Genomic DNA, 27555 nt, shown 5'->3' on the forward strand with positions numbered 1-27555 from the left:
AGAGAGAGAGGAAGGAAAGCAGGCTCTTTGCTGAACAGAGAGCCCAATGCAGGGCTCGATCCCAGGACCCTGGGATCATGTTCTGAGCCGAAGGCAGAGGCTTTAACCCACTGAGCCACCCAGGCGCCCTGTAAATAAAATCTTAAAAAAAAAAAAGATTTAATTTTCTTGTATGTGTTATTTAAAGCCAGACATTGTCTTTTAGGGTAATTCCTAGGGAAGCTTACCCACAAATGAACCTAGGTGTATTTATAATGTTACTGACTACATCATTACAGTTACTTTTAAAAGGTAATGATTCAAGAATATGCTGCTGCTTCTTTTTTTTTTTTTTTTTTAAAGATTTAATTCATTTATTTGACAGCACAGCAGGGGGAATGGCAGAGGGAGAAGGAGAAGCAGGCTGCCCGGTGAGCAGGGAGTCTGATGCATGGCTCAATCCCAGGACCTTGGGATCATGACCTGAGCCGAAGGTGGACAGTTAGCCAACAGAGCCACCTAGGTGCCCCTCAAGGATAAAACTTTAAAGCAGTTTTCATCAGCAGCTTCTGGAAAACTGAATCTGTTGTACATAGTACCCCAAAAGATCACAGCTCATTCCTTTCTTAGTGTACTCTTTGAGATGATCTCAAGACTCTTAATGTGGCAGGGATTACTTTGCTCTTAAAAGGAAGATAATAGTGGTGTGATAATAAATTTTTTGTTTTGTTCCTGTTGCACCTTGCGCTGGTGTAATTTTAGGGTTTGTGGGCGAAGTAACTCTGGTTGTTAGGAGTGCCTTTTGTGTACTTGTAGATACCTACTTGTAGCATTTTGGTTTTGAGAATATTTGCATTTTATCAGACCGTATCTTAAGCCACCTTAAGTGGCTTTTACGAATTTTACTGAGTCTTATTTGTAAATCTTGTTACCATGTATGCAGACCTTCTTGTCATAATGAGCTGTGTTGACTCAACTTCCTTATTCCTAGGAAGGTGAGGGCAAATGATGGCACATTATAGAAGGTAATGTAGTTGGCATATTATCTGCTGGCATTCTGAATGTGTGCTAGATTGAAGTAGGAGCTCTGTTTTACTTATTTGCGGGGAAGAAAATTAACTGGTACCACATAGTCATTGTGTCCTTAAAGAGCCGATAATGACAGGAACATGCTTAGAACAAATAAACATTGCCCTGTGCTTTAACACCTCATTTGGGGCAGCTCTGTGAAATAGAAAGCGAGAGTCCTAGGTTGCTGATTTTTAAGAAGATAAAAATATATACCACCTGTATATTTTGGCATAATAGTTTTGGTCATTTATTCTGCTTTCACTTGATTTAATTAAGTCTTTAGGGTATCAGCCCAAAGGATTGTAAATGGAACAGGAAAACTGAAGTAGAAATCTGTTCAGAGTATGTAACCTTGAAGGTCATTGCTGGAAATGAACGTTCTTTAAGTAGTAATTTGTTAATGGGGGTAAGTCACTATACTGGAAAGTGATCTCTGTCTTGGATTCTGAGGGTATGGAAATGAAGGTGCAGAATGAAAGTCATTCAAAGGGACTGGGGCATGGGTGGGAGATTTCTCATAAAGGAACTTCTGTCTGTGACACTCCAGTCCTTCTGTAGACCTACATTTCCCTTCTAGAGTTCTTTTTTACAGGATCATTTTTAACCATATCCACAACTCTAGCTTGCTCCTTTTTTTAAAAAGTGAGGTGAAATTTATGTCCTCTCAGTTGGTACATATCAGATAGGGTTAGCTTATAAATCAGATTTTATAGCTGGATAGTAAATTTTGCCTCTTTAAGTGCGGTCGGGAGGTAATTATCTCTGAAATATATATAAAGTAGAAGATTACATTTTTCTCCTTGTATAAATCTGCATGTCACCTTTGCTTGGAAATAATGTTTTGATTATATTATCCTCCCCCGTCTCTTGATTTTTCTTTCCCTTTTTCCCCAGCTGAAGTTCACAGCTCCTGCCACTTGGCTCTTGGCATTTATGCTAGAGGCAGAATGATTAGTACTCAGAAACTGGAATCAGACTCAAACCTGGAGTTCATATTCAAGCACTATCCCTTTCTAGCTGTTTATGAATTCATTTTTAAAGCCTGTTTTCTTGGGGTGACTGGGTGGCTCAGTAGGTTAAGCATCTAACTCTTGATTTTGGACCAGGTCCTGATCTCGGGATCCTGGGATTAAGTCCTACATTGGGCTCTGCACTCAGCAGGGAGTCTTCTTGAGATCCTCTCCTCCCTCTGCTTGTGTGAGCATGCCTCTCTCAATTAAATAAATAAATAAACCTTTAAAAAAAAAAAAAAAAAGGAAAGAAACCTGTTTCCTTATCTGTAATAGGTGGATTTTGATAGCAACTACCTCAGTTGCTGTTGGGGTTAATGGTGCATAGTAAGTGTTCAATATGTTTAAGCAGTTACTGCCTTTTATCTCTTTGTACAGCCTTCTCTGTTAGGTATAGAAGAAAGTAAACCACAAATTGCTTATGTTTTAAAAAAAAAACTAAGCAGACTCCAAGGGTCCATGAGGAACGATCACATTGAGAAGTCTGTAGTTTAAAGCAGAGAAAGATTTGTCTAGTAGGGAATGTGATTTTATATGCATCTATATATGTATGCTTTTGTACCTAAGTATATGCATAGATGTTTGTGTCTAATATCTGTTTAAAGTATACAGATTAGGTCTACAGTGGTGGGGTATGGAGGAGGAATGTTTAGTTGCAGTCTCCCTAAGAGACACCATAATTGGGAGACAAGATGAATTTTAAAAAAATTTTTTTACGGTGTGTATGTTTTCCTTTGTAACCTAGATGCCAACTTTTTATACATCAACTAATTTATTAGTTGAGAAAACTAATTTTAGAAACCCTATTCATCCATTTTTAAGCAAAACTTCTTTAGAAACTCCTTTCTGGGGTTCCTGACTGGCTTAGTTGGTGGAACATGCTACACTGAATCTTAGGGTTGTGAGTTCGAGCCCCATGTAGGCTGTAGAGATTACTCAAAAATAAAATGTAAAGAAAAAAAGACTCTATTGAGAACTGTAGGGTTTTTTTGAGATTATAGTTAAAAGGCTCTTGTTCTCTTTCTGGCAGTGTTTTATCCTAAGAGAGATGCCAGTTTTCTAGGGGAGAAATGTTATGCATGTGAGTCTTAGTTCAAATTCAGAGTGATGGTTCAAGTGAAAGAAACATAACCTTTTTAGTACACAGGTATATCAAGGCAGTTACTGCAGGGGTTAGATTTGTCCTTTGTGATGTTGAATTACTGTCTGGAGTAATCTTTCTGGAAAGAAGTAAATTTTAAGTTTCAATCTATTATTTTTAAAGTTTATTTTTAGAAATAGACAATGTATGTTTCCATACATTTCCATACATTTCTACATAGAAATAGACAATGTATGTTTCCAAAGAAACAGAGCATAAACGTTGACAGGTGAGCTGTCCTATATATCTAACCACCCAGTTGCTGTCTTGAAGTGTCTTTTTTTTCTGTCTACTTTTACATTCGGTGTGACTAGCTTTTTGTAAGTTTCCATTAGGGTGAGACCAGGAGAACACTAAGCAATCCCTACGGGCTCACCTTCATATGTTTCTGAAATCATAACAGCTGGTGAGGATTAGGAGATGAAAGTGGAAAGGTAGAACAAAAGGAACTTGAAGTTTTAGAGGAACAGAATTTTGTTATTGGGGATGCATTTTTCTCTGGTTGGCCATTGGCTCAGGAACTGTTTGGCAGTAATCTCTCTTCTCAGTGCCGGCTTTTCTAAACATAATCCTATAATCTGGTCTCTCTGGATCTTTTAATTAGATTTACTTTTCTCTATTTCCTTTTTTGTTTTAATGTGATAATGAGTGGAAATTGCCTATTTTGCCACCAGAACATATACTTCATTAGCCACATTATACACTTGGTTTAATTTCTAATTGCCTATGATAATGACAGAGGAATTCTAATTGTTCATTCTGTTCAGCGTCCTTCTGTTCTCTTTCTTCCACATTGCTTTTTTAAATTCCCTCAGTTCTGACCTTTTCTTTTTCTACATTTCCTATTAACAGACTTTATATTTAACATGTAATCTTTTTTAACATCAAAATGATTTAACTGGCAGAAATGGTAAATTGTGGTAGGACACTATTCTTGGACAGCCAGTAACTAAGATTGGGCATATGTTGGCAGTAATAGTTGAAAACAGGCATTTGGTCTTCTGATATGACATTTTGATCCTTTATCCATAATCAGGTCTATCAAGTGTATAGTACATGGGAAATGTCTTTTCCCTGCATGTAAAATAAAGCACCTGAGACGATGGAGGGGATTAGTATTTCACTCTTTATGCCTTTTGTTTGTCACTGAATCCCATGCTTGATGATAGCAAACAAAAATGAAGTCAGAAAAGAGCTTTATACGTGCTGCCATGTGGTAGGTGGACTAGATAATTCTTCCTCATTTTTCTTTCTTTTTTTTTTTTTAAAGATTTTATTTATTTATTTATTTATTTGACAGAGAGAGATCACAAGTAGGCAGAGAGAGGGGGGAAGCAGGCTCCCCACTGAGCAGAGAGCCCAATGTGGAGCTTGATCCCAGGACGCTGAGACCATGACCTGAGCAGAAGGCAGAGGCTTAACGCACTGAGCCACCCAGGCACTGCTCTTCCTGATTTTTCTTAATAACAGTAAAATCATATCATAGTATAATCATACTTAAAGGGAGCCCTTGATTTTTCATCTTGGAATTTTATGGTCACTAAGTTGTAGCTGAAGATGATTCAATTTGTACCATCGTACTTTTTTTTTAAGATTTATTATTTGATTAGAGAGAGAGAGAGCTTGTGCATGTGAGCAGGGAGAGGGGCAGAGGAAGAGGGAGAGAGAGAATCCCAAGCAGACTCTGCGTGGAGGGAGGAGCCTAACTCAGGGCTTGATCCCACTTGAGCAGAGATCATGACCCTGAGATCATGACCTGAGCTGAAACCACGAGTTGGTTGCTTAACTGACTGAGCTACCCAGGCACTCAGTGTCATATACCTTTTATGCCATAAGTGCATTATATGATTAAAAAATCATATTCTCTAGACATTTGTCTTTTGGGATAATCTGCAGACTACTCAGATAAGCTGACTACTGAAATCAGTAGTTGAATTGTGGCTGTTAAGTTTTTTCTCTTGTTGGCAAAAGGATAATTACACAACTCTTAGTTTCTCAAGCTTTTAGGAAGGCACTTTAGTAAAAACCAAGAATGAGTTGATGTTTTTGAGAACATTTTAATGTGTGTAATTACTTAAGCTGCTATCTCTTATCACATCTCATTGATAGTCAACATTACCTTGCTAGTCTTTAGTAACATCTGGGAGCTTCACTGCAAAATATGGTTTTCAGTGAGCCTGACTGGCTCAGTCCGTAGAGCATGTGATTCTTGTTCTTGGGGTTGAGTTCGAGCCCCACATTGGGCATAGAGAGTACTTTTAAAAAATACGGCTTTAAATTCAATTGTATAGACCATAGTGTAGTTTTGGGGGTGTGTGTGTGTGTGTGTGTGTGTGTGTGTGTGTTTTGGGTGTTCTTGCAATTTTTAAATTAAGCATCATTGACTGTAAATGTATTAGTTATATCAGAAATGCTCTATAATTTTCATAAAGTGTTCATTTTTTTTTTTGTAACTAATGTGGATTGCCAGATCTGTAAGTTAGGATGCAGTCGTACTACTTTTTTTTTGAGTGAGTGCTGACACATGTGAGCAGGGTTAAGGATGGGAGAGAAGGGAAAGAGAATCTTAAGCAAGCTCCATGCTCCGTGTGGCATGCTACACAAAGCTGGATCTCACAACCCTAAGATCATGCCCTGAGCTGAAATCAAGAATCAGTTGCTTAACTGACTGAGCCACCCAGGCGCCCCACAAGTTTACTTTCTTATAGTTGGTAGCAGTTTTTCATATATTATATATTATACTACCTGAAAGGTTATATTTGCGGTATTTCATTGATTCTGAGATGGCATTGATTATAAGATGCCTTATTATTTTCTGTATTACTTGGAAAGAAACGTGCTTCTTATTAAACTGACATACCTTTTTTTTTTTTTAAAGATTTATTTATTTGAGAGAATGCACATACGAACATGAGGTGGGGGAGGGGCGGAGGGATTGGGAAAGAGAGTCTTAAGCAGACTCTGCTCTAAGTGTGGAGCCCCACATGGACTCAATCTCATGACCCTGAGATCACCACCTGAGACAAAAACCAAGAGTCGGATGCTTAACTGGCTGAGCCATCCAGGCACCCCCAACTGACAATGCCTTTGATTATAAAATGCATCTCAGTTTCAGAGATGTTAATGTGAAAAACTGTGCAACTTAGTCTTGATGAGTTATGTAATAGTGCCACCTAAAATTTGCCTAAGGCTTTATAGAAAGCACTTACACATGTGTCATCTGATTTGATCCTTAAACTACAACTAATCTGTGAGGTGGATTAAGTTATCTCCAGGTTTCAGATGAGGAACATCTCCCAGGATGTCAAGATTTCAAGCTCACATTTTCTTACTGTGAGACTCATGACATGATTGATGGTATCACCCCCACCCCCGAAAAGAAGCATACCCAAATAGCTCTAAAATTTGCAGTCCTTTGCCTGCCTGATGTACATGTTTAAACTTCATTTATCTTAAAACTGTTCATATGTCTTGATTCTAAAGATAAAAATTATAAAATTATTTATTAATTTAAAATGATTAAATTTTAATAATTTTGGAAGACATTGGGTGAAGGAGTGGAGAAAGGAGTTGGGCGAAATTGGAGGGGGAGACGAACCATGAGAAACTGTGGACCCTGAGAAATGAACTGAGGGTTTTGGAGAGGAGGGGTGTGGGGGGGTTGGGAAGGCCAAGTGGTGGGTATTATGGAGGGCACGTATTGCATGGAGTACTGGGTGTGGTGCATAAAAAATGAATCTTGGAACACTGAAAAAATAAAAATTTAAAAAATATAAATAAATAAATTAAAAATCCCTAATCTAATCTGGACAGGGATTAGCCAGTTTGTGGGCTGACTTTATGGAACCATATAGAAGTGTATATATCTCCAAAATAAATTTTTTCCTCTTAGGAGAAAAAAACAAAACAAAACACTACAACCATAGCTAAAGCTTCATACATGCTCTCTTGCTCCTTCCTTTTTCTGTAGGGGTCACGACATTTGTGAAGTTGATGTATATCATCCCCATGCATATTTTCTACTGTTTACAAATGCATGTATATGTGAATGAAGTAGATATTATTGTTTGGGTATTTAAAAGTACATAGGAATAGGGGCGTTTGGGTGGCTCAGTGGGTTAAAGCCTGCCTTCAGCTCAGGTCATGGTCTGAGGGTCCTGGGATCGAGCCCCGCATCGGGCTCTCTGCTCAGTGGGGAACCTGCTTCCCCCTCTCTCTCTCTGCCTGCTGCTCTACCTACTTGTGATCTCTGTCAAATTAATAAATAAAATCTTTTTAAAAATAAAATAAAAAAAGAAAAATACATAGGAATAAATTTGTTTTGCTTTGAAATAATTATTTAATTATTTAAAATATTAAAATTATTGATTAAAATGATTGATTTATTAAAATATTAATGTCTTAATAGCAAATTATGTGTGACTATCTGCAAATAAATGAATTGTTTTAATTCTGGGCTCCTGACCACCAGGAAGCTATATATGCCATCATTGGTGGTTTAATACATGTTTTGAAAGCAGTTTATGTTTCTAGCTGACTAGGTGAAATGTTCAGGAATAGTTATGAGTTGAGATCAATGAAGTGATCCAGAGAAGATTAAGTATTTGTTTATATTTGTACTGCTCTTGGTAAATCAAGGTCCTGTCTCTTTCTTTCCCAGGTGGTGGCTAATGCTGTAGCAGCATTATCTGAAATCAGTGAATCTCATCCAAACAGCAACCTACTCGATCTGAACCCACAGAACATTAACAAGCTGCTGACAGCCCTGAATGAGTGCACTGAATGGGGCCAGATTTTCATCTTGGACTGCCTATCTAATTACAACCCTAAAGATGACCGGGAGGCTCAGAGGTCAGTTCTGTTTTCCTAGAGAGTATCTGGGATACTTGCCCGTTTGAGTAAGTTCTACTGTCTGTATTAGAATAAGGGTGTCTTATGTTGGCAAAGATCAGTGGCTTATGGGGTAGATATTGCTATCCCTGTGGTATTTTCTCACTGGATTTAGGAACATTTTAGGTGGTGGAGTGAACCATGCAAAAATACCTCTTCCTGGGGCGCCTGGGTGGCTCAGTGGGTTAAAGCCTCTGCCTTCAGCTCAGGTCATGATCTCAGAGTCCTGGGATCGAGCCCCACATCAGGCTCTCTGCTCCGCAGGGAGCCTGCTTCCTCCTCTCTCTATGCCTGCCTCTCTGCCTACTTATGATCTCTGTCTGTCAAATAAATAAATAAAATCTTTAAAAAAAAATACCTCTTCCTAAAAGATGTATATTTTTCATTTCTTGTTTGAATACTGCAGTTACCTTCTGCTAAAGTGTCCCTCATCAAGGTCCCACATCTCCAATACAGCAGTTTCTGGCCATTTGGCACACAAGGGTTTTTTGTTTGTTTGTTTGTTTGTTTTTTTAAGATTTTATTTATTTATTTGACAGACAGAGATCACAAGTAGGCAGAGAGGAAGGCAGAGAGAGAGGAGGAAGCAGGCTCCCCATGGAGCAGAGAGCCCGATATGGGGCTCGATCCCAGGACCCTGGGATCATGACCTGAGCTGAAGGCAGAGGCTTTAACCCACTGAGCCACTCAGGCGCCCTGGCACACAAGGGTTTTTGAGTGTCTCATCGTAGCGACAAACTTTTCATCCTGTTAGCTACATAGTAAGCGGCTTGATACTAGTTACTGAGCTGAACTATACCTATAATTCAGTAGTGGAGAAGATGTATTGAAGCCTGCAAAGCATACAGTGTCTTTCATTAGATACAGAAATCATGTCATTCTGAATTTGGAAAAGATTTTGGAAGGTGCACCTGGATTGTTCTGCTCAACCCTAATAAATTTTCTTTGACCATCACAAATTGACTATTAAATTTCATATGCACCTACACACATTTTAGTTTACAGAGTTAGATTTACCACCAATTTTTATTGAGTGTTCTGTGTATATAGTCACTGTAGTAGGTAAAGTACTTCAGAAGAAATGTTGGCTCTTCATTAAAGTTGACATATTTTAATTATGGTAGATAAGAACCTTCATTGCCTGGCTGAAGCTCAAGATACCATAACATAAGTTCTCTTCACTTGGCTGGGAAATCGTTCCCTCTGGACCTAAGTAAAGCTCATCCTGATCCTTTCTTTCCATCATCAAAAGTACAAGTATCTTTTTAAAAAGTACAATATCTTATGGAAAGAACTTTATATAGAATTTTATTTTTTTTGGTCATTGACATCTTCCACTATTCGTGCATTCACTTAGCAAATATTTATTGAGTCTGTGCTGCATGCCAGGCATTGTTCTAGGCCTTGAGGATATTGTCGACAGAACCGCAGCCCTCATGGAACACTCATTCTGAGGAATGGGGCAGAGGTATATATAATACAATGTATAACATGTCAGAGGATGATAAGCACTAACGGGAAAGATAAAGTAGGGAGGAGATCTAAGCAGTACTGGACATTTGGGAATAAAGAGTTGTATTTTGTAAAAGGCTGGGGAAGGCCTTGCTGAGAAGGTGGCATTTGTAAAAAGACCTGAGGGAGGTCAGGGAGTCAGCCAGTTAGATACTGGAGGAGGGGAGAGAAACCCCACTTACTTATCTTGAATCCTCAGCTGAATAATCACCTAGCCTCTCATGTTGCCCAAGAGCTATCAAAATTAGATTAATTTCTGAAGAACCCTCAAAAGATAATTACATACTCAAGATTGAGTGAAGCCTTTAAGTGTACATAGCAGGGGTTAGGAGAATGGGGGAAGGGTTTGGGAGAATATTGCAGTGGTGTTCTGTTACTTAAAAACCCTTTGAGAGGGGCACCTGGGTGGCTCAGTGGGTTAAAGCCTCTGCCTTCGGCTCAGGTCATGATCCCAGTGTCCTGGGATCGAGCCCCGCATCGGGCTCTCTGCTCATCAGGGAGCCTGCTTCCCCCTCTCTCTCTGCCTGCCTCTCTGCCTACTTGTGATCTCTGTCAAATAAATAAATAAAATCTTAAAAAAAAAAATTGAGAGATTTCCTTATGATCATGAAGACAAGGGGTTGTGTGGTTTTCCTGTTCAACTCACCTCCTCCAGCATCTTATGAAACCTTTAGTCCCAGTTGGTATCTCTCACTGTGAAGTAGCTTAAAACTTAATTTGACATCCTGTAGGTTGAAGAGAAATGGGTTGTGAGGCAAGGAGCCCTTCTGTGATATGGGGAGACAGAGAAGACTGTAAAACAGGAGGGTAAATGGTGTGAGCCTCAAGTGTTTGGGGTATTGCCTAGTTTCCTTCCAGTTTGAGCATCCCTTATGGCTGGTTTCCTGAAGTCTTCTGACGTCCCTGCTCTGTCTGCAGTTTGCGGGCAGTGTAGGATCCCAGTTTTGTCTACACACAGAGCTTTGACTTTTCTAACCGATTCTCTACTTTCTTGATACTTGGGCCGTGGGACTCTGACACAATACACAATGGGCTGGATTGAGCAAAGAAATTATAATTCAAGATGTTAATTTTCCTTTTCTGCCCTCAGCATCTGTGAGCGTGTAACTCCCCGGCTATCTCATGCCAACTCAGCAGTGGTGCTTTCAGCAGTAAAAGTCCTAATGAAGTTTCTAGAGTTGTTACCCAAGGACTCTGACTACTACAATATGCTGCTGAAGAAGTTGGCCCCTCCACTTGTCACTTTGCTATCTGGGGAGCCAGAGGTGCAGTACGTCGCCCTGAGGAATATCAATCTAATTGTCCAGAAAAGGTTGGGAAACAGTGAATTGGTGATTAAAGTGTTTGTGATTTTGAGTTAAGCTTGATAATACCAGTATTACAGAGGCCAATGTTAAGTTTTTTTAATATATGGAAATGAAAACGTCGTATGGCAGAGCAGCTTGCTCCAATCAGGAGGCTAACAGTTGCTTTTGGAGTATTCCTGTGATAAACACTTGGTGTTGCTCTACTGTTTTAGTTTGTTTTCTGCTGGGCGGGCCTCCTAGGAGTGTACCAGCTAGTGCCTGCTTCATATGGCTTAGGCCATCGTTTCAAGCCAGACGGTTGTTCTTCCAGCACTTCTTAGCAATATGTACTCTAGCCCTTAAAAATGGTCTTCCCAATGGGAAACTGGTTAGAGGGGTATAAAGGAAGTTTGTGAGGTTTGGTGGTTGGGGTGGAGGGACTGGAGCACAGATTAGCTATTCATACAGACTTAGGAGGATATATCAATACATGTCTCACCTTCCTTATCAAATGTATTTCTGTGTACCACAGGCCTGAAATCTTGAAGCAGGAAATCAAAGTCTTCTTTGTGAAGTACAATGATCCCATCTATGTTAAACTAGAGAAATTGGACATCATGATACGTTTAGCATCCCAAGCCAACATTGCTCAGGTCAGACTTCAAGCAGATTCAAGTTTATAAATCGCTTAGATCTTAAGGTCTGGCCTTCAGAAGCAGCTAGGCCATGAAATCGGTGTTTGAGAATCCTTAATGATTGTCCCCTTCCTGGATTTTTAACAGGTTCTGGCAGAGTTAAAGGAATATGCCACAGAAGTGGATGTTGACTTTGTTCGCAAGGCTGTGCGGGCCATCGGGCGGTGTGCCATCAAAGTGGAGGCAAGTGTCTGTTGGTTGTTGTGATGACATCACAGGATTCAGAGTGTTCTCCTCAATCCTTTTTTTAAAATGCATTTTAAAAAATGTATTAAAATAATAAAGCACATAGTTAAAATTCCTAGAGGGAATCATTTTTAACTCGTTTCAGTTACTCTGCTGCTTCCGTATTTCTAAATAATATGGTATTTATTGATTTATCAATAATAGATATTATCTATTGATTTTGTGCTGTGAGTTAAATAACAGTTCGTGGATCCCACCTTTGTGCTTGAACCCTCCTATTCTTCAGTAGTTCTATCATGAGGTTTTTTTTGTTCCTGTATTATCTTTGTAAATTGAGATAATATGCCTTCATTTATTGTTCTGTCCTTGCAAAACTCTCTATGTATGTTTTGGCCAAATTTGTAGAGTTGGTATAATACAGATTATTATATTTTCTTTCTTATAGAGTCTTTTGTTTTGTTCTGGAGTTTATATAATGGCCTTTTTTTCCCCTTGCATTGTGTGTTTTCATAGCATCTCTGTCTTCTTCCAGATTTTCAAGCATAGTATCAAACCTGTAAACCTCCTTTTGTCCTGGTCACTTCTGTCTCCCGGTCCTCTGTCCTCTCACTTGCTTCAGTCTGGCGTATTGCTTGCTTGGCCTCAGCATAGCCATCATTCATTGGATGGGGCCTCTCTTCATAGCTCTTTCTTCTTATTGGTACTTCTCTTGCAGCATTTCTTTTTTGTGTGATTGCAATAACTTCTTGAGTCTCTGGGAATATGAATTAATAGTGTTTTGTGTCTGCAGTTTAATTATTTGGAGTAGTGTATGGTGACTGTTGCATGTCTGTATGTAATTTTTTGAGGTGCATAACACACATATAATAAATTGTAACCCATTTATATTTAAGGATGAGAGAACAAAAAGGTTGATCAGGACTTCTGTGAGCATAGGCAGGGCCGCTGACTAACAGGTTTCTGCTTTAGCGTAGGGAGTCGATCTTTACTTCCATCCCCTCTGAAGGAGCCTGTCTGTGATCTTCCAGGGCAGATTGATTTTTAGTTTGGTTGCAGCCTTCCAGTTGGTGTTAGGGGCTGCAACTTACACTGCCCTGCTTCATTAGTCTCCAGTCCTCCATTTGTTCATCATTCAGAAATGCATTGGGATTAATGAAGGCCTCTGTTGGCTATGATGGTGTGGAGTCAGAGCTCCTTATTTCTTCTTGCTACTTGACTGTGTGCAGTTCTGCTTAGAGTCAGAGGGTTGGACCATATGATTTCTCAAGGATACTAAAATAATTTGTACGGTCTGTCCAGTACTTCTTGGGAACAGAAGGAAACAGATGCCGTGTCAGGGAAGCATCTGTGAAAGCCATGTTCTGATCGGCCCTCCTTGTTTTTATTTGAGACGGAGCTGCTTCACGTAGTTACCGTCAGTAAGTCACTCAGCAGTCCAGTGGTTGGAGCAAGACACTCATTCACCCTCGTTTCTGCTCCTGGTTCTTACATCTTAATTGCTTCAGGGACTCAGTGTACTCGCTGCTCCACTGAGAAATGGGGATGGATGTCTGCTTATTGGGTCTTGATGCATTATATCTTCTTTTTCTCACCCCTCTTCACATTCTTATCTTTTCTTCTTTCTTTTTCTTTTCTTACTCCTTTTCTTACCACTTACTTAATTTTCAGAGAGATTTTAGTAGCATAAAGACTAATTTTGTGCTATTCATTGCCAGACGGTCATTGTCTTTTTTACTTCCTTGGCAAAGCTCCAAAGAGTCATACAAAATTGTATCATTCCGAAGTTAAAAGAGATTTCCTATCCCTGGAATTACTAGAAAGCATTCTCCATCTGGATTCCTAGAGGCTGTTAATGCCGTGTTTTGTGACTAATATGGAAAAATAATCCGTACTCTCTGGGAAGGGTTAAACTTCTGATGGCTTTCCCTTCTTCCTTTGACTTGGGTGCACTGGTGGGAATATGAGAGTATGTGAAGAATGAACTTTGTCTGGAAGTAAGTAAGATCAGCCTTCAAGGCTCCTGCCTTCTAGCTGATGCTCTCTTAGGTTGCCTGCATTTGCTGGAGCACTTTTCCGAGACCTGTTTCAATCATGAAGGTTATCAGTTGGAAAGAGTTTCCTGGCCCAAAGACAGTCATCGGGGCAGGAGAGGTGATAATTGCCTGTTTCTAACTAAGCATCCACAGGAAGGAGGAAGAACCAGTGAGGGGATTGTTGTAGACTTTCTGGGTAGCCTCTAAACCTAACTGTTGCATTCTTTCAGGGCATCATACCCTTTTTTAACTTGTAGTTAGTTCCAAAGATATGACAGATGTGAAAAAATGAATTTTAGTTTCATGCTTAGCTGTGAAAGCAGGGCCTGTTGGAAAGTTTAGATGTCTTTAAGAGTTTATGCTGTATTTTTATCATAACTGTGAATACAGGTGTTTCTATAAGTATCCTGTGGTGAAAAAATACATATAATTTTGTGCCAGTTGGCTAGGTTAAAGATTAAGCAGTAAACTGCTCAATCAATAAATAGCATTGGAAAGGTAATCCCATAGTATTGTTTTTTTCAGTAACTTTTGCCTATTTCTTTTTTTGTCTGTTTTTTTAAGTAGATTTTACTCCCCTGACCTCCACCTTTATTGAGGTATAATTGACAAAATTGTATATATTTACAGTGTATACCTATTTCTTTAAGGAGGCGATAAACCCCTGTCCTTCTTAGGAGTCTTAGTCTTACTTAGTCTTCCAAATAAAATCAAATGGTTTTATTTCTTTGAGAGATTGGGCAGTAAGTTCTCAACTTCCTACTCTTCTGCTCTCTGGTGTTTACTATTTCTATTTTTTATAAATCAAGATAAGATACTGATATGAAAAATATTTCTATTTTTTATAAATCAAGATAAGATACTGATATTTTTTATAAATCAAGATAAGATACTGATATGTCTCATCCCCGTATGTATGTATGTATGTATGTATTATGTTCAGTTAGCCACCATATTCATCCCTTAATTTAAAAACAAAGATTATATTCTTCCTGTTAGGAAAGCCATATGTGTTTACTAAATAAAACTATAAAATAAGACAAGTTGAACAAAAATGAAACCCTGTTTTCTCTTACCTATTTCACCTTCCCAGAGATGATGTGGACGTGATTTTCAGTCTTTGTCTATGTAGTCCGTCATACACAGGTGTACTTCTTACAGAAGTGAGATCATCCTAAAAATGCTATTTCTTTTCGTCTTCTGCCTTTCTCATTTAATTATACGTGGACATTTTTCCATGTAACTGTTAACATTTGACATCATTTTTAGTGGATTTATAGGCATAATATTTGATGGCTTCATAATTTACTTAACCTTCCTCTTATTGTTGGACCTTAAAGTTCGTGCTCTTTTTCCAAATAATGGTCTAAAGAGGACTTTGTAGCTAAGTCTTGGATCTCTAATGAAAGCAAACATTTTTTCATTTGTTAGCTTTTTAGAATTGCTTGTTCACGTCCTGTGCACCTTTTTCCAATGGGCTTTTCCACATTGATTTTTAAAAAAATCTTTTATAATTAAAGATATTAATCCCTCATTTTGTTAGCATTTATTTTCCCAATTTGTTTTCCTTTTGATTTCATTTGATGTCTTGATGAACAGAAGTTTACATTTGCTTATATGGTGAGTTGTTTTCTCAGTAGTTCTTTAGTGGCACACCTAGAAGATTGTGCTTCACCTCCAACTAAGACTCAACCAGTATTGTCTGTTTTTATGGCAAAGAGTCTGGTTTTTTACACTTAAAGATATTTTTAATAATTAAAACAATTAGGAAGAATTTTGGTGAAAAATATGAGGGTGAGGATCGAACATCGGAACAAATCATCCTATCCTTACTGTTGTTATCTCATACTAAGTTTTATAAGTGCATATACCTTTCTCTGTTTCCAGACTTTTTTGTCTGAATAGTGATTGGATGTTTACTCTTGCCCCTCTGCCATACTGCTGTAATAATGGTAGGCTTTTTTTTTTTTTTTTTTAACCAAAAAGCAGTATGGTTGCGATGACAATTTCCTCGAAAATTACTGTCCCAGACTTAAATACTTTCCAAATATTGATGCATCATAGGAAATGGCCTTTTGTCTTTATTATAATAATGATAGGAAGGGCTCACTAAATGTGAGCTTTATATCAAGCCCTGTGTTAGCCACTGTATCTGTATTATTTAATTTATGATAATTTAAATCTTAAAGACCTTATCCTATTTACTTTATAATTGATCACAATTTATATGTTTAAATTTTTCCAGTTATTTTGCTATTGCAGTAACTGCACAGGAAAAACTAGCTAAAAATGAATAAAATAGAATCCAAAAGTGGAAAAAATACATAAAGATGGCAGAATCATTTCATGGTGCAACAGAGTCATCATATGAATAACCTCAAGATGCAATTTTATTTTCATTTAATTGCTTGGAGTGATTTAACTTAGTACCTTTAAAAGATTTTATTATCGTAGTTTTCAGGCATTCACTAAAATAGAGTTGATAATGAGCTCTCATGTATACATCATCCATTTTGAACAAATATCAACATGTTGCTGCTTTTATCTTCTCTCTCCCCTTCAGGGGGTGGAGTGCTATTGAATTTTAATCCAGATCCCAGATAGGATCTTACTAGAGTAGTCCAGTGTGTGTATCTAATAGGAAGGTCCCTAAAAAAATATATCGTCACAATACCATTACTATACCCAATAACTAACAATAATTCTTAATCTCATTGGAGACCCCGCCCATGTTCAGTTTTCCCTAGTTGTGTTCTAGTGTCTTTTTATAGTTCGCTTGTTCAGATAAAAATCTAAAGAAGATCCACACGTTGCATTTAGTTAATGTCTCAAGTCATTACTTACTTACTTTTCATGCCATTTATTAAAGGGACTAGGTCATTAGGCTTGTACAATTTCCTGGGGTCTGGATTTGGCTGGTTGAATTTTAGTGATACTGTTTTTTTCTCATTCTGCCATCCCCTGTAGATAATTAAATCTAGAGATTTGGTAATGTTCATCTTCAGTCTTAGGCGATGCTATGTGCTTTCTGTTGAATCTTATCAGGAGGGAGGTAATAGAGTGACCTATGATAGTACATTGTGATATATGATAAATCAGTCCTTGATTTTTAGGATCTCTTGACTGAAACCCTTATCCTTTTAAAAGCTGTGACTTAGTTTCAGTTTGTTAGCTTTATCACTTGTACTCTCTCAAGTCCCTTCATTAATAAAAGATGAATAGATTAAATTTTATAGATAAAGTATAGGCTGGGGAAAATTGCAGTTTAAGGCTGTAGACTTTCAGTTTTATAGTTCAGAAGATGGCGAATTTTCCTTAGTTTTTTGAGTCACAGATAACTTTGAAAATATAATGAAAGCTATGGAATATATTTTCCCTGGAAAATATACTTGTAAGCACATATGCAATTTGGCAGTTTCACTTCAAGACATTTAAAGGTGCTGTCTGCTGTCTCCACTTACCCATGAACTCCAGAAAAAGATCTACTTTGGCTTATTCTTTTATTCTTCTTTCCTCCTACCTTGATTCATTTTTTCTTCTCATTTCTCTTCTCTGTGGCTATCCAAGATGATTATTTTGAATCAACTTATTTGTCAGTATGTTTTGCAATGAATAAAATTTGGGCTATATCTGGAACTTCTGCGTATCTCCATCAAATAGCCTAGCCTCTAGTATAGCTTGGTCAAATTAAGTGCCTGATCTTTTAGTTTAGTTTAGTTGGTGCATTTGTATGTTCCAAAGTTATTTTTATGTTGAAGTTTCGTTATTGAAGAGACCATCTGACTTGTCATTTAATCTGCAGAGCATTGTGTGAGCACATTGCTTGATCTCATCCAGACCATTTCAAAGTTATTTTTATGTTGAAGTTGCATTATTGGAGAGACCATCTGACTTGTCATTTATTATGTTCTTCTTTGTAGCAATCTGCAGAGCGTTGTGTGAGCACATTGCTTGATCTCATCCAGACCAAAGTAAATTATGTGGTCCAAGAGGCAATTGTTGTCATCAGGGACATCTTTCGCAAATACCCCAACAAGTATGTCCAAATACTTTTACCTTCTTCCTCAGATCACTTAGGAAATGTTTAAGTAAGGCACTTTGAAATTGGATAGGTAAGAATTACTCTTTGTAAAATAACTGGTCATAATAGGATACTTTATTTAAAATCCTATTAAAATAGGATACTTTATTATGAAAAATACTTTTTAAATTAAACATAATTAAAAACACTAAAGTTTTTTTAATATTAAAAATATATATCAGGTGGTTAGCACAGGGATCAAAACCTGATTTTTCATCCTGTTTTATTACTTCGAGAGGATTCGAAGTTGAATGACCGTTAGCTGGCACATACTGAAGATGACCAGATTCTTTTTTGGTGACGTTACTATTAAATAGAAAGCCCACATATTACAGATTTTCCAGGCATATTTCAGTTTATGCCTATTACCGGGCATAATTAATATTTGTGCTTCTTTTCACTCTCAGAAATAGATGGTTCAGTTTGAATGATAAATAGCCACATGGTTGTAAAAGCCAGGAGGGTGACAGTTGCACTGTTTACTTTGCATGTTACCTACTACTTTGTAGAAAGTTATAGAACATGTTACGAATTATCAATCTCTGTCTTTTTCTGCAGTATTATAGCTATTCCCATAAAGGTGTGCAAAATCTACAGTTGCACTCCACAAATATTTCACATTGAGCCTTCTTAGTCGATGAAGCAAAAATACTTAATTAGGTTTGATTTTGAAGGCAAGTGATTTAAGGACCTGAAAGGGCGAAATAAGAGCAGGTCTTATAAGCATCCTAAATCTCATTTTGCCATATAATCATAGAGGTATTTTGCTGAAGATTCTGATTAGTCCTTAAAGATAGTGTTAAATGAAGCAGCTTGCAGTAAGTTAACTTCGTTGATGGACTCAGAATTAGAAGAGATATTTAGCAAGGTAGTGGTTTATTTAGTATTACATACACATTTTTTAAAATTTTAGAAGTGGTATTTTTGGGAAAAAGACCATACTACCACTCTCCCAGGAAAGAGGAGAGTTGGATTTCTAAGTTTAGAAAGATTAAGGGTGGAGGTGTATATTTCATTGTGATTAGTGGAGAAATGTGTCCATTTCTGGTTTCTATTAATAAGGGGTTATGATAGTTTAAGAAAGTGCTATCAATCAAGAACGTGGTTTAATTAGTGGAAGTAGGGCAAACAATTAAATGTACTATTCGGTGGTCTACATCCCATTTATTACTTATTGTCAGTTTTTTAAAGATTTATTTATTTTTGAGAGAGTGAGCAAGAGAGGGGGAAGGGCAGGGGGAGAAAACTCTTAGCACAGAGCCCGATGTGGGGTTTGATCCTAAGACCCCAAGATCATGACCTGAGCTGAAACCAGGAGTCAGGTGCTCAACCAACTGCCACCACCAGGCATCCCCACATTGTCATTTTTATGTCTAAAACGACATTAGCCAAGGAGATGGATTCATCGTGGCAAATGAGAGCACTATAGACCTGTGCAAATAAAAATAAGTATTTGAATTATTTGTTTCTTTGGAGGAACAAGTCTTTAGTATGGGTGTGTTGGGAGGAAAGAACATAAAATCTCCATAAAAAGCAGAGTTAGTAGATTAGTAGACAAAGTTACTGTTTCTGGTCTGGATGCTGCTGTTGTCTAACTCCATTTTCCTAAAAGTATAGTGGAATTTCTGTTCTTTACCATGAAGGCAAAGTGGGATAATACATAGGAAAATTCTCTGATCTAGTTATAAGAAAGATTGTTAGAAATTGTAAGTTAGTGGTATTATCTTATACCGCAGGTTAATTTTTCCTTGTGAAAAGAGTATCTGGTGAGCTTTTATAACAGTTTATGGTCAGTTATGAAAACATAATTGAAGGGAAACTTAAGACAATCTTCTGGCTTAAAACCTGTGCATTCTCTTGACCAAAAGTCTTTATAGTTTGGTGGTTTGGTTTACAGTATGTTGTTGGTGGTTTTGTTTTTAGCTTTCATTGTTAAATACAGTTCTCAGTTGTACTCAATGTAACCCTAGTCCATTTTGTTAAACCAGGTATGAAAGTATCATTGCCACTCTGTGTGAGAATTTAGACTCGCTGGATGAACCAGACGCCCGAGCAGCTATGATTTGGATTGTAGGAGAATATGCTGAGAGAATTGACAATGCAGATGAGTTACTAGAGAGCTTCCTGGAGGGTTTTCATGACGAGAGCACCCAGGTAAGTTCTCATCTGTGTCCTGTGTGTGATCTTTTGGGGAAGATTTCAGGGAAAGTAAAGGTTATGCACTTTACTCTGTGTGTGTGTGTGTGTGTGTGTGTGTGTGTGTGGGTGTGAGTGAGAGAGAGAGAGAGAGAGAGAGAGAGAATTTACATATATATAGTATGTACATTTTCTCCCCAAAGGGGTCTTTTCATTTGTGCTAATTTCTGGTGGGACAAATCTGCCTTAGACCAGTGGTTCTCAAACTTGAATGAACCTAGAGAGTTTGTTAAAACACAGGTTTCTGGGCCCCCTCCTTAGTGTTTCTGACTCATTGGGTCTGAAATGGGCTTAAGCATTTTCATTTCTTACTGGGTTCAGGGTGCTGCTGCTGCTAGTGGTCCAAAACCATGCTCTGAAATCTACTGGCTGAGAGCAGTAGTTACCACTTTTTAATTTTCTCTTACCAGTAAATGATGACCTATTCCTGTTCCTAATGGTTAGCAGGTGTTCTCACCTAGGGCTGGGGTAAGGACTAGCATGTGCAGTTTGGAAAGATTCTCTGTGGGCATCTTCTGTCTGTCCTCTACCAAAATGGAGAGGCGACCTCAGAGCCACAGGCCTGGAGAAGCAGATAAAGTATAAAACCCGTTTCCCCTGGCATTTGCACTCACACTGCACTTTGAAGGTCATGTATATAATTTGCCTTAGTAATTTTTTTTTAAAATTTTATTTATTTACTTGACAGAGATCAAAAGTAGGCAGAGAGGCAGGCAGAGAGAGGAAGGGAAGCAGGCTCCCTGCTGAGCAGAGAGCCTGATGCAGGGCTCGATCCCAGGACCCTGGGATCATGACCTGAGCCAAAGCCAGAGGCTTTAACCCACTGAGCCACCAAGGCTCCCCTTGCCTTAGTAATTTTAATGGGCTTTATGAGGAACGCATACAAGCCTGAGGCTTTGTGTATGGTTCAGCAACCTACTCGTAATTAACCATAATCTGGTATGATTTTACTGTTTTTTGGCTCTTGTTCTAGTACGACAGATAATTCCCTAATTCTCCCTAAGTTGTATCTTTTGGCAGAAGTATATAATAAAGGATTTAATAAATAATCAAGCAATTTTTGATGCCAAAAATGCAATTTGGGGGTAAGAGGCTACCACGTTCTTAATTGATGAATACCTTTGACCTGCCGGTTTTTATAATGGCTGTGTTCTAGCTTTGTCAGAAGCCCCATAGTAATTCATAGATGGTAAGCACTACTTTGGAAATGATGGTAGGGAATAATGCAGATGCCTTTCACTTTATTTGTTAAATTATGTCACGCTCTTAGGTGCAGCTCACTCTGCTTACTGCCATCGTGAAGCTGTTTCTCAAGAAACCATCAGAAACACAGGAGCTGGTACAGCAAGTCTTGAGTTTGGCAACACAGGTATGAACTCTAGAAAAAGCGTGGGTTTGATTGTCTGGTTTTATATTTCAGAAATTAGGAAACTCTAAAAAGGCCCATTTGGAGAGGTTTTAATTGAAAAGGGTACAGTCTTTAGATCCTGTTAAAATATAAAAACAGTGTCTCTTATACCACTGAATTATAGCTAGTTCTATGGCTTTGCCAGTTTTTATGATAGTTCATGAAAATTGAACTTAGATTTTTTTTACTGTCAATGAAGGACCTACCATGTGAAAATGACATTGAGTCTCAGCGATACTGGGTGATTCACTTGAATCTCTTTCCTTTTGGGGGAGTTAATTTTAGATTCAAATCAAAGTACCATGCTGGTAAATTCCTTGACAAAGGTCTCAGGTATTGTTCTACCTTCTAGAGTTGATTGCCTGTCTCTTTAAATAATTTTAAAGTACTTGTGCTGCCTCCTTAATTATTGGATATTTCTGGTCCTCCCTAGGATGAGTTCTGATTTCAGGAATGTGGCAGATGGCCGTAGAGATCAGGTCACCGTTTTAGATCCACCGAGATCAAAATAATTTATTTTATCTAGTGTAACTAGAATAGTAATCCTCAATTCATCATAATTTAGTTATGTTCTTAATTGAATTTATGAACAGGCTGGGTGTAGCAGGCTGTCAGAAGTTCAGGTGTGTGTCTATATAAATCTGAGTCAGATACTCATGTATCATTTTTCTTATTCATCTCTTTATAGTGGCATTTTATCAGAATTTAAAATCCTTTCACAGTACTTTGCTCGTTCTAACTTGTCATCTTTCCTGTTACTAATTTTACATCTTTTTAAAATGTATTTGTTAGAGTTCTTTGAAGTGGTGTTGTGTTTTTTTTTTTAAACTTCCCTTTTAAGTATCTTCCTTTGCCTGAAGCAAAGCAGTTTCTATAACCATCAAGGCAGTGGTTATTTAATATTACCTGTGTTGAAGGGAGCATTCTAGACTTCCTAATCTTAGACCCTTGATCATTCGTTTGGATCTGTGTTAAGATGAATTTAAAACAAGTTTCTAAAGAGAATCTGGGCCTTTCTCTCTGCTCATCTGCAGGTAGGGATAGTCCTATAATCAAGCAACTGTCCTTGATAGTTTCCCCTTGTAATTCACAAGTTTTCATCCCTATCTCCATCTCCTATTTAAGTCTTTTGGGTCTGTATTTAAAAGACATCATCAGAGAGCTGTATTTTGGATTCTTTTCAGGAGTTGAAACCTCAATCTTGTCATCCCCTAGTATTTGTCAAAACTTGCCTGAGATAAAGTGTTTGGGGAGGATTGCTTAAAGGATATAAGGACTCTATTCTTACTGATAGTCAAAATTCATCACTGAATCAAGCCAAATTATTAGAGGACTGGCTAGCTAGACTGCATTTTACCTTGCCCCTAATAGAATTTCATTTATTTAACTGTATAGATACCGTCACCTTGTAGTAGGGGTTATCACGAAAAACTGTCCTCTTTGGATCTGTTCTCAAAGTTATTTGTTATTCCATGTGTATGTTTTTTTCTCTGTGAGGTCCCATCAAACTCCTAACCACTTTTGGATTCTCCTCAGCATTGGTATGTAGTTAACCGCCCATCTGAATAGCTTACCTGACTAGGTTTCTTGTTTGTATCAGTTGGAAACCTTAGAATCAAATTTAGGGATCTCCTGTAGAAAATGTGTAGGTCATTGTGGCATGCATTTTTCTGTTTTTAGTTTGATTTAGGCTCTCTGGCCTTAGATGGATTTTTGTAAGCTTTGCTAAGTCCTTTTCTAGGACAGGGCAGGGTATAAGTAAACCATCAGACATTCCTGATTACAGACTTTTTGTACAAGGACTAGTGTAGAATCTTTAATAATAACCATTTGTATTGTGCTTACTATGTGCCAGGCATTCTAGTAAGCACTTTACATATTAACTTAATCTCAGTAAGGGTTGCTAATATTGTATTCCTTTTTTATTTTATTTTATTTTATTTATTCATTTGCGACAGACCGATAGACGGTGTGCAGGGGGAGGGGCAGAGGGAGAGGGAAAAGCAGATTCCCTGCCCAGCAGGGAGCCCAACATGGGGCTCTGGTCCCAGGAGCCTGGGGTCACAACCTGAGTTGGAGGCAGAACCTTAGCCATCTGAGCCACCCAGGCACCCTGGTATTATTCCTATTTTATACATGAGGAAACTAGGACATGGGCCCTGTTAGTATGGGGCAGAGCTAGGACTCAAACTCTGGAAGCCTGGCTTCAGCGTCTTTGCCCTTCTCTACTGTGCTGTGCTGCTTCTCCAGTCTGAAGGTCAGGGACGACTTTAAGACTACGCATTCCCTTCTTTTCCCTGCTTGAAGCACTCTTGTGCATTACCCATACATATAAGTGAACTTAATAGTTTTAAGATCATTGTGAATGACTATTTCATACTTGGTTATAAATAATTACTAAGCAGTTTCCCTAGCCCTGCCTTTTCTGTCCAGTTAATGAGATCTGAAGAGTTAGCAAAGAATAACAAGCATGTTTATATATTATGCATATGTATGTAATTATTATTATTATTGTGCATATATATAATTTCCACTGGAAGTTTTGTCTCTTTTTTTCCCCCTCAAGTTTGTGGAATAATAACCTAATACACACACACACACACACACACACACACACACCCCAGTGCAAAAGGATGGTTTTACTAAAGCACAGGGACAAGACCCATAGGCAGGAAGAGCTGCTGAACCTAGTACTTTTGGCTGGTACCAATTTAAATTGAGGGCAGTGTGATCTGCTAAGTTGTGTTAATTTAAATTGGATGATGGGGTTCTGTTTCTGCCACATCTCTGGCTCAGGACATGACTGAGCACATTTCTTTCTAATATTGCTCTTCTCCCATCTCTACAGTAGAGTTAATTAATACTATTTTTTACCTGTGCTGAGAATTCAGTAAAGTATATGTGAAATATTTATGCTTCTAATTTTAAATAAAGTGGTGGTATAATTAGAAATATTATTAGGGGAAAGAAAATGAACTCTTGAATCCAAAACTTCATTTTAAAGATTTGTCTTCTTTGCTTTGGTAGTTAGAGAGGAGTTAGTTAAGAATATACACAGAAGTGTCCAGACTTTAATAATTACCCTGTATAGTGTATGAAAGAAAAATTAAGATGAAGACTTCTCTATCTGTGAACTAGAAACCACCATCATCAAAATCACCTGTGCTGCTTGTTTCAAGTGTCAATTTCTGGGCGTGCTCCTGACATAATGAATAAAACTCTGTGCTGTGGCCCTAGAATCTGCCACTGAGTGGCCTTTCCTGGTGTGTGCTAATGCTGACGCACAGTCCAGTGTAAGAATTGTTCTTTTAGGGGTGCCTGGGTGGCTCAGCCGGTTAAAGCCTCTGCCTTCAGCCCAGGTCATGATCCCAGGGTCCTGGGATCGAGCCCTGCATCGGGCTCTCTGCTCAGTGGGGAGCCTGCTTCCTCCTCTCTCTCTGCCTGCCTCTCTGCCTGCTTGTGATCTCTGTCTGTCAAATAAATAAATAAAATCTTTAAAAAAAAAATTGTTCTTTTAGAGCTTGCCTGAGAGGAATTATTTTGGAAGCTCTCAGATTTTTAGAAATGGACTTTTTTTTTTTTTTTCCAGATCCTGGCAAGGAACTCTGGGGCTAGCAGAAAAACAGATCTAAAACCAAATTTTCTGAGTTACCAAACACATTATGGCACCCTAAAATCATAAAAAGTTTCTATTTTCATATACCAAGTCTTAACTGGGCCTGATTTTTAAAGTTTGTGTCTATTAAGATTTACAGTGTGTGTATCCTTTATTTCTTATTTATTTTTTTTGAGAGAGAGCATGTGGTAGGGGGCCAGAGGGAAAGGGTGAAAGAGAATCTCAAGTAGGCTCCACGCCCAGCACAGAGCCCAATATGAGACTCAATCTCATGATCCTGTGGTCATGACCTAAACCAAAATTAAGAGTCAGACTGAACTGGGGACGCCTGGGTGGCTCAGTCTGTTAAGCGTCTGCCTTCAGTTCAGGTCGTGATCTCGGGTTCCTGGGATCCAGCCCTTTATCAGGCTTCCTGCAGAGTGGAATGTCTGCTTCTTACTCTGCCTTTCCCCTCACCCCCGACTTGTGCTTGCTCTCTCTCTCTCTCTCTCTCTCAAATAAATAAATAAAGTCTTTAAAAAATAAAAATAAAAAAGAGTCAGACTTGGGGTGCGTGGGTGGCTCACGGGCTCATGGGTTAAAGCCCCTGCCTTCGGCTCAGGTCATGATCCCAGAGTCCTGGGATCAAGTCCTGCATCGGGCTCTCTGCTCGGCAGGGAGCCTGCTTCCCCCTCTCTGTCTGTGCCTGCCTCTCTGCCTACTTGTGCTCTCTGTCTGTCAAATAAATAAATTAAAAAAAAAAAAAAAAAGTCTGACTTAACATACTGAGCCACCTAGGCACCCCCCCAGTCTGTTTACCCTTTAATCCAATGATTCTGTACGCAGCATTTTGCCCTATTGCAGTGTTTTGAATTTGTTGGGGGAGGAGAGGGCCTCAAACTTTTTTTATAGATGTACATAATTTTGTAAATCCCCACAGGAATTTTTTCTTTCTGCCATTTGGTTAAGTATGTGTTTAATGGAGGAAATAAATAATTTGAAGTAAAAAAGTATTTTAATCAATATATTATTAAATTGTATTTTAAAGTTTAATACCTCAACAGTATTACTAATTTGTAAAGACAGAAGACTGAATTTCCCAGTCAATGAGGTGCATTATTCATTTTAATTATATAATAAAAAGCATAATTAGTCTATGAATTTCAAATGGTATGCTTTGGAGATTTAACTTTTAATTTATGTATCAACAAAAGCTGGGGTAGGATTGCTTTCCTGACCTGTTATTTTGAGAAACTCATATTCTACACTATTAAAAAAATAGTTTATTTATATTTTATAATCTTCAAAGTTTGTTTCCAAATGAAAATCTGAGGTTTCAGGGTGCTATTTGTAAGTGAATTACCTGACTCCTCAAAAACAAAACAAAATCATTTAAATTGGGTACTATCGCTGTTTCCTTTTTTTAACCCTTGCATTTCAAATACTACAAACATTTTGATATAGTGTGTATGTATGATATATATATATGTACTTCTGTTCCAGTGATGCAACCTGTGTATGTGATAAAGATTATCTTAAGTTCTGTTTACAGTTTTGATACTCTATTAACTAACTTGCCGTATCTTGGTATTCTTTATGCTTTTTTTTTTAAACCAGTAATCCACTGGATGCAAGTTAAATAATACACAACTGAAAAAAAACCATGTAAAACCATGTAGTCAAAACCATTGGGTTCACTGCTCCTATTAAGATGATTGCTAAGTGCCTTACGTGGCTAAATCATGAACCAGTTCATCTACTTACTTAGCAACTCACATGGAAGCACTCAGATTGGCCCAATTTTGAAGAAAATATTTTTGTAGTATTTTAAATACAGATAACTGCAACAGGGACTTACTGTTGTGGCAGTGGAACAGCATGGGCATACATGCCACCATATACACATACTCTGAGAGGTAGATACCAGGATATTTATTTCCACTCTCTAATGATCACATGAATGAATGAATGAATGAATGGCAGGAGGGAGGGAGAAAGAGGCAGGAATCTAAATATCCATTAAAAGGCCTTAGTGATAATGCAGTGCTGTATATATAGGGAAAAGTGCAGGTGTATGTGCTAATGTGGAAAGTACCTTGCAGCACAGTAAATATAATGTGAAACTAGTTTTTGTATAAAATGAGTATATGTATGCTGAGGAGCTTTCTGGAAGGATATATACCACACTGGAGCGTTAAATTGGGGAAGGGTTGGATGTTTGGGAGGACTTAAAATTTTTATTTATTTTAATTTTTTAAAAAATAATATTTTATTTGTTGGGACGCCTCGGTGGCTCAGTTGGTTAAGCAGCTGCCTTCGGCTCAGGTCATGATCCCAGTGTCCTGGGATCGAGTCCCGCATTGGGCTCCTTGCTCGGCAGGGAGCCTGCTTCTCCCTCTGCCTCCGTCTGTCAGTGCTCACTCTCTCTCTCTCTCTCTCTCTGACAAATAAATAAATAAAATCTTTAAAAAA

At 38.1% G+C, this 27555-nt stretch overlaps 1 protein-coding gene across 2 annotated transcripts in view; it reads left to right on the forward strand.

The window, feature by feature from the left end:
• Positions 1-27555, forward strand: part of AP2B1 (adaptor related protein complex 2 subunit beta 1) — a 130878-nt gene that overhangs the window by 32562 nt on the left and 70761 nt on the right. For both annotated transcript variants that reach the window (XM_080825917.1, XM_080825918.1), the window contains exons 6-12: positions 7862-8052; positions 10694-10915; positions 11422-11542; positions 11672-11767; positions 17724-17839; positions 19873-20038; positions 21351-21449. In XM_080825917.1, the coding sequence (XP_080682043.1) occupies positions 7862-8052; positions 10694-10915; positions 11422-11542; positions 11672-11767; positions 17724-17839; positions 19873-20038; positions 21351-21449 (1011 nt within the window). The remainder of the gene's footprint in view (positions 1-7861; positions 8053-10693; positions 10916-11421; positions 11543-11671; positions 11768-17723; positions 17840-19872; positions 20039-21350; positions 21450-27555) is intronic.

This window comes from Martes martes, assembly GCF_963455335.1.
Source record: "Martes martes genome assembly, chromosome: 16".
NCBI classification, from domain to species: domain Eukaryota; kingdom Metazoa; phylum Chordata; class Mammalia; order Carnivora; family Mustelidae; genus Martes; species Martes martes.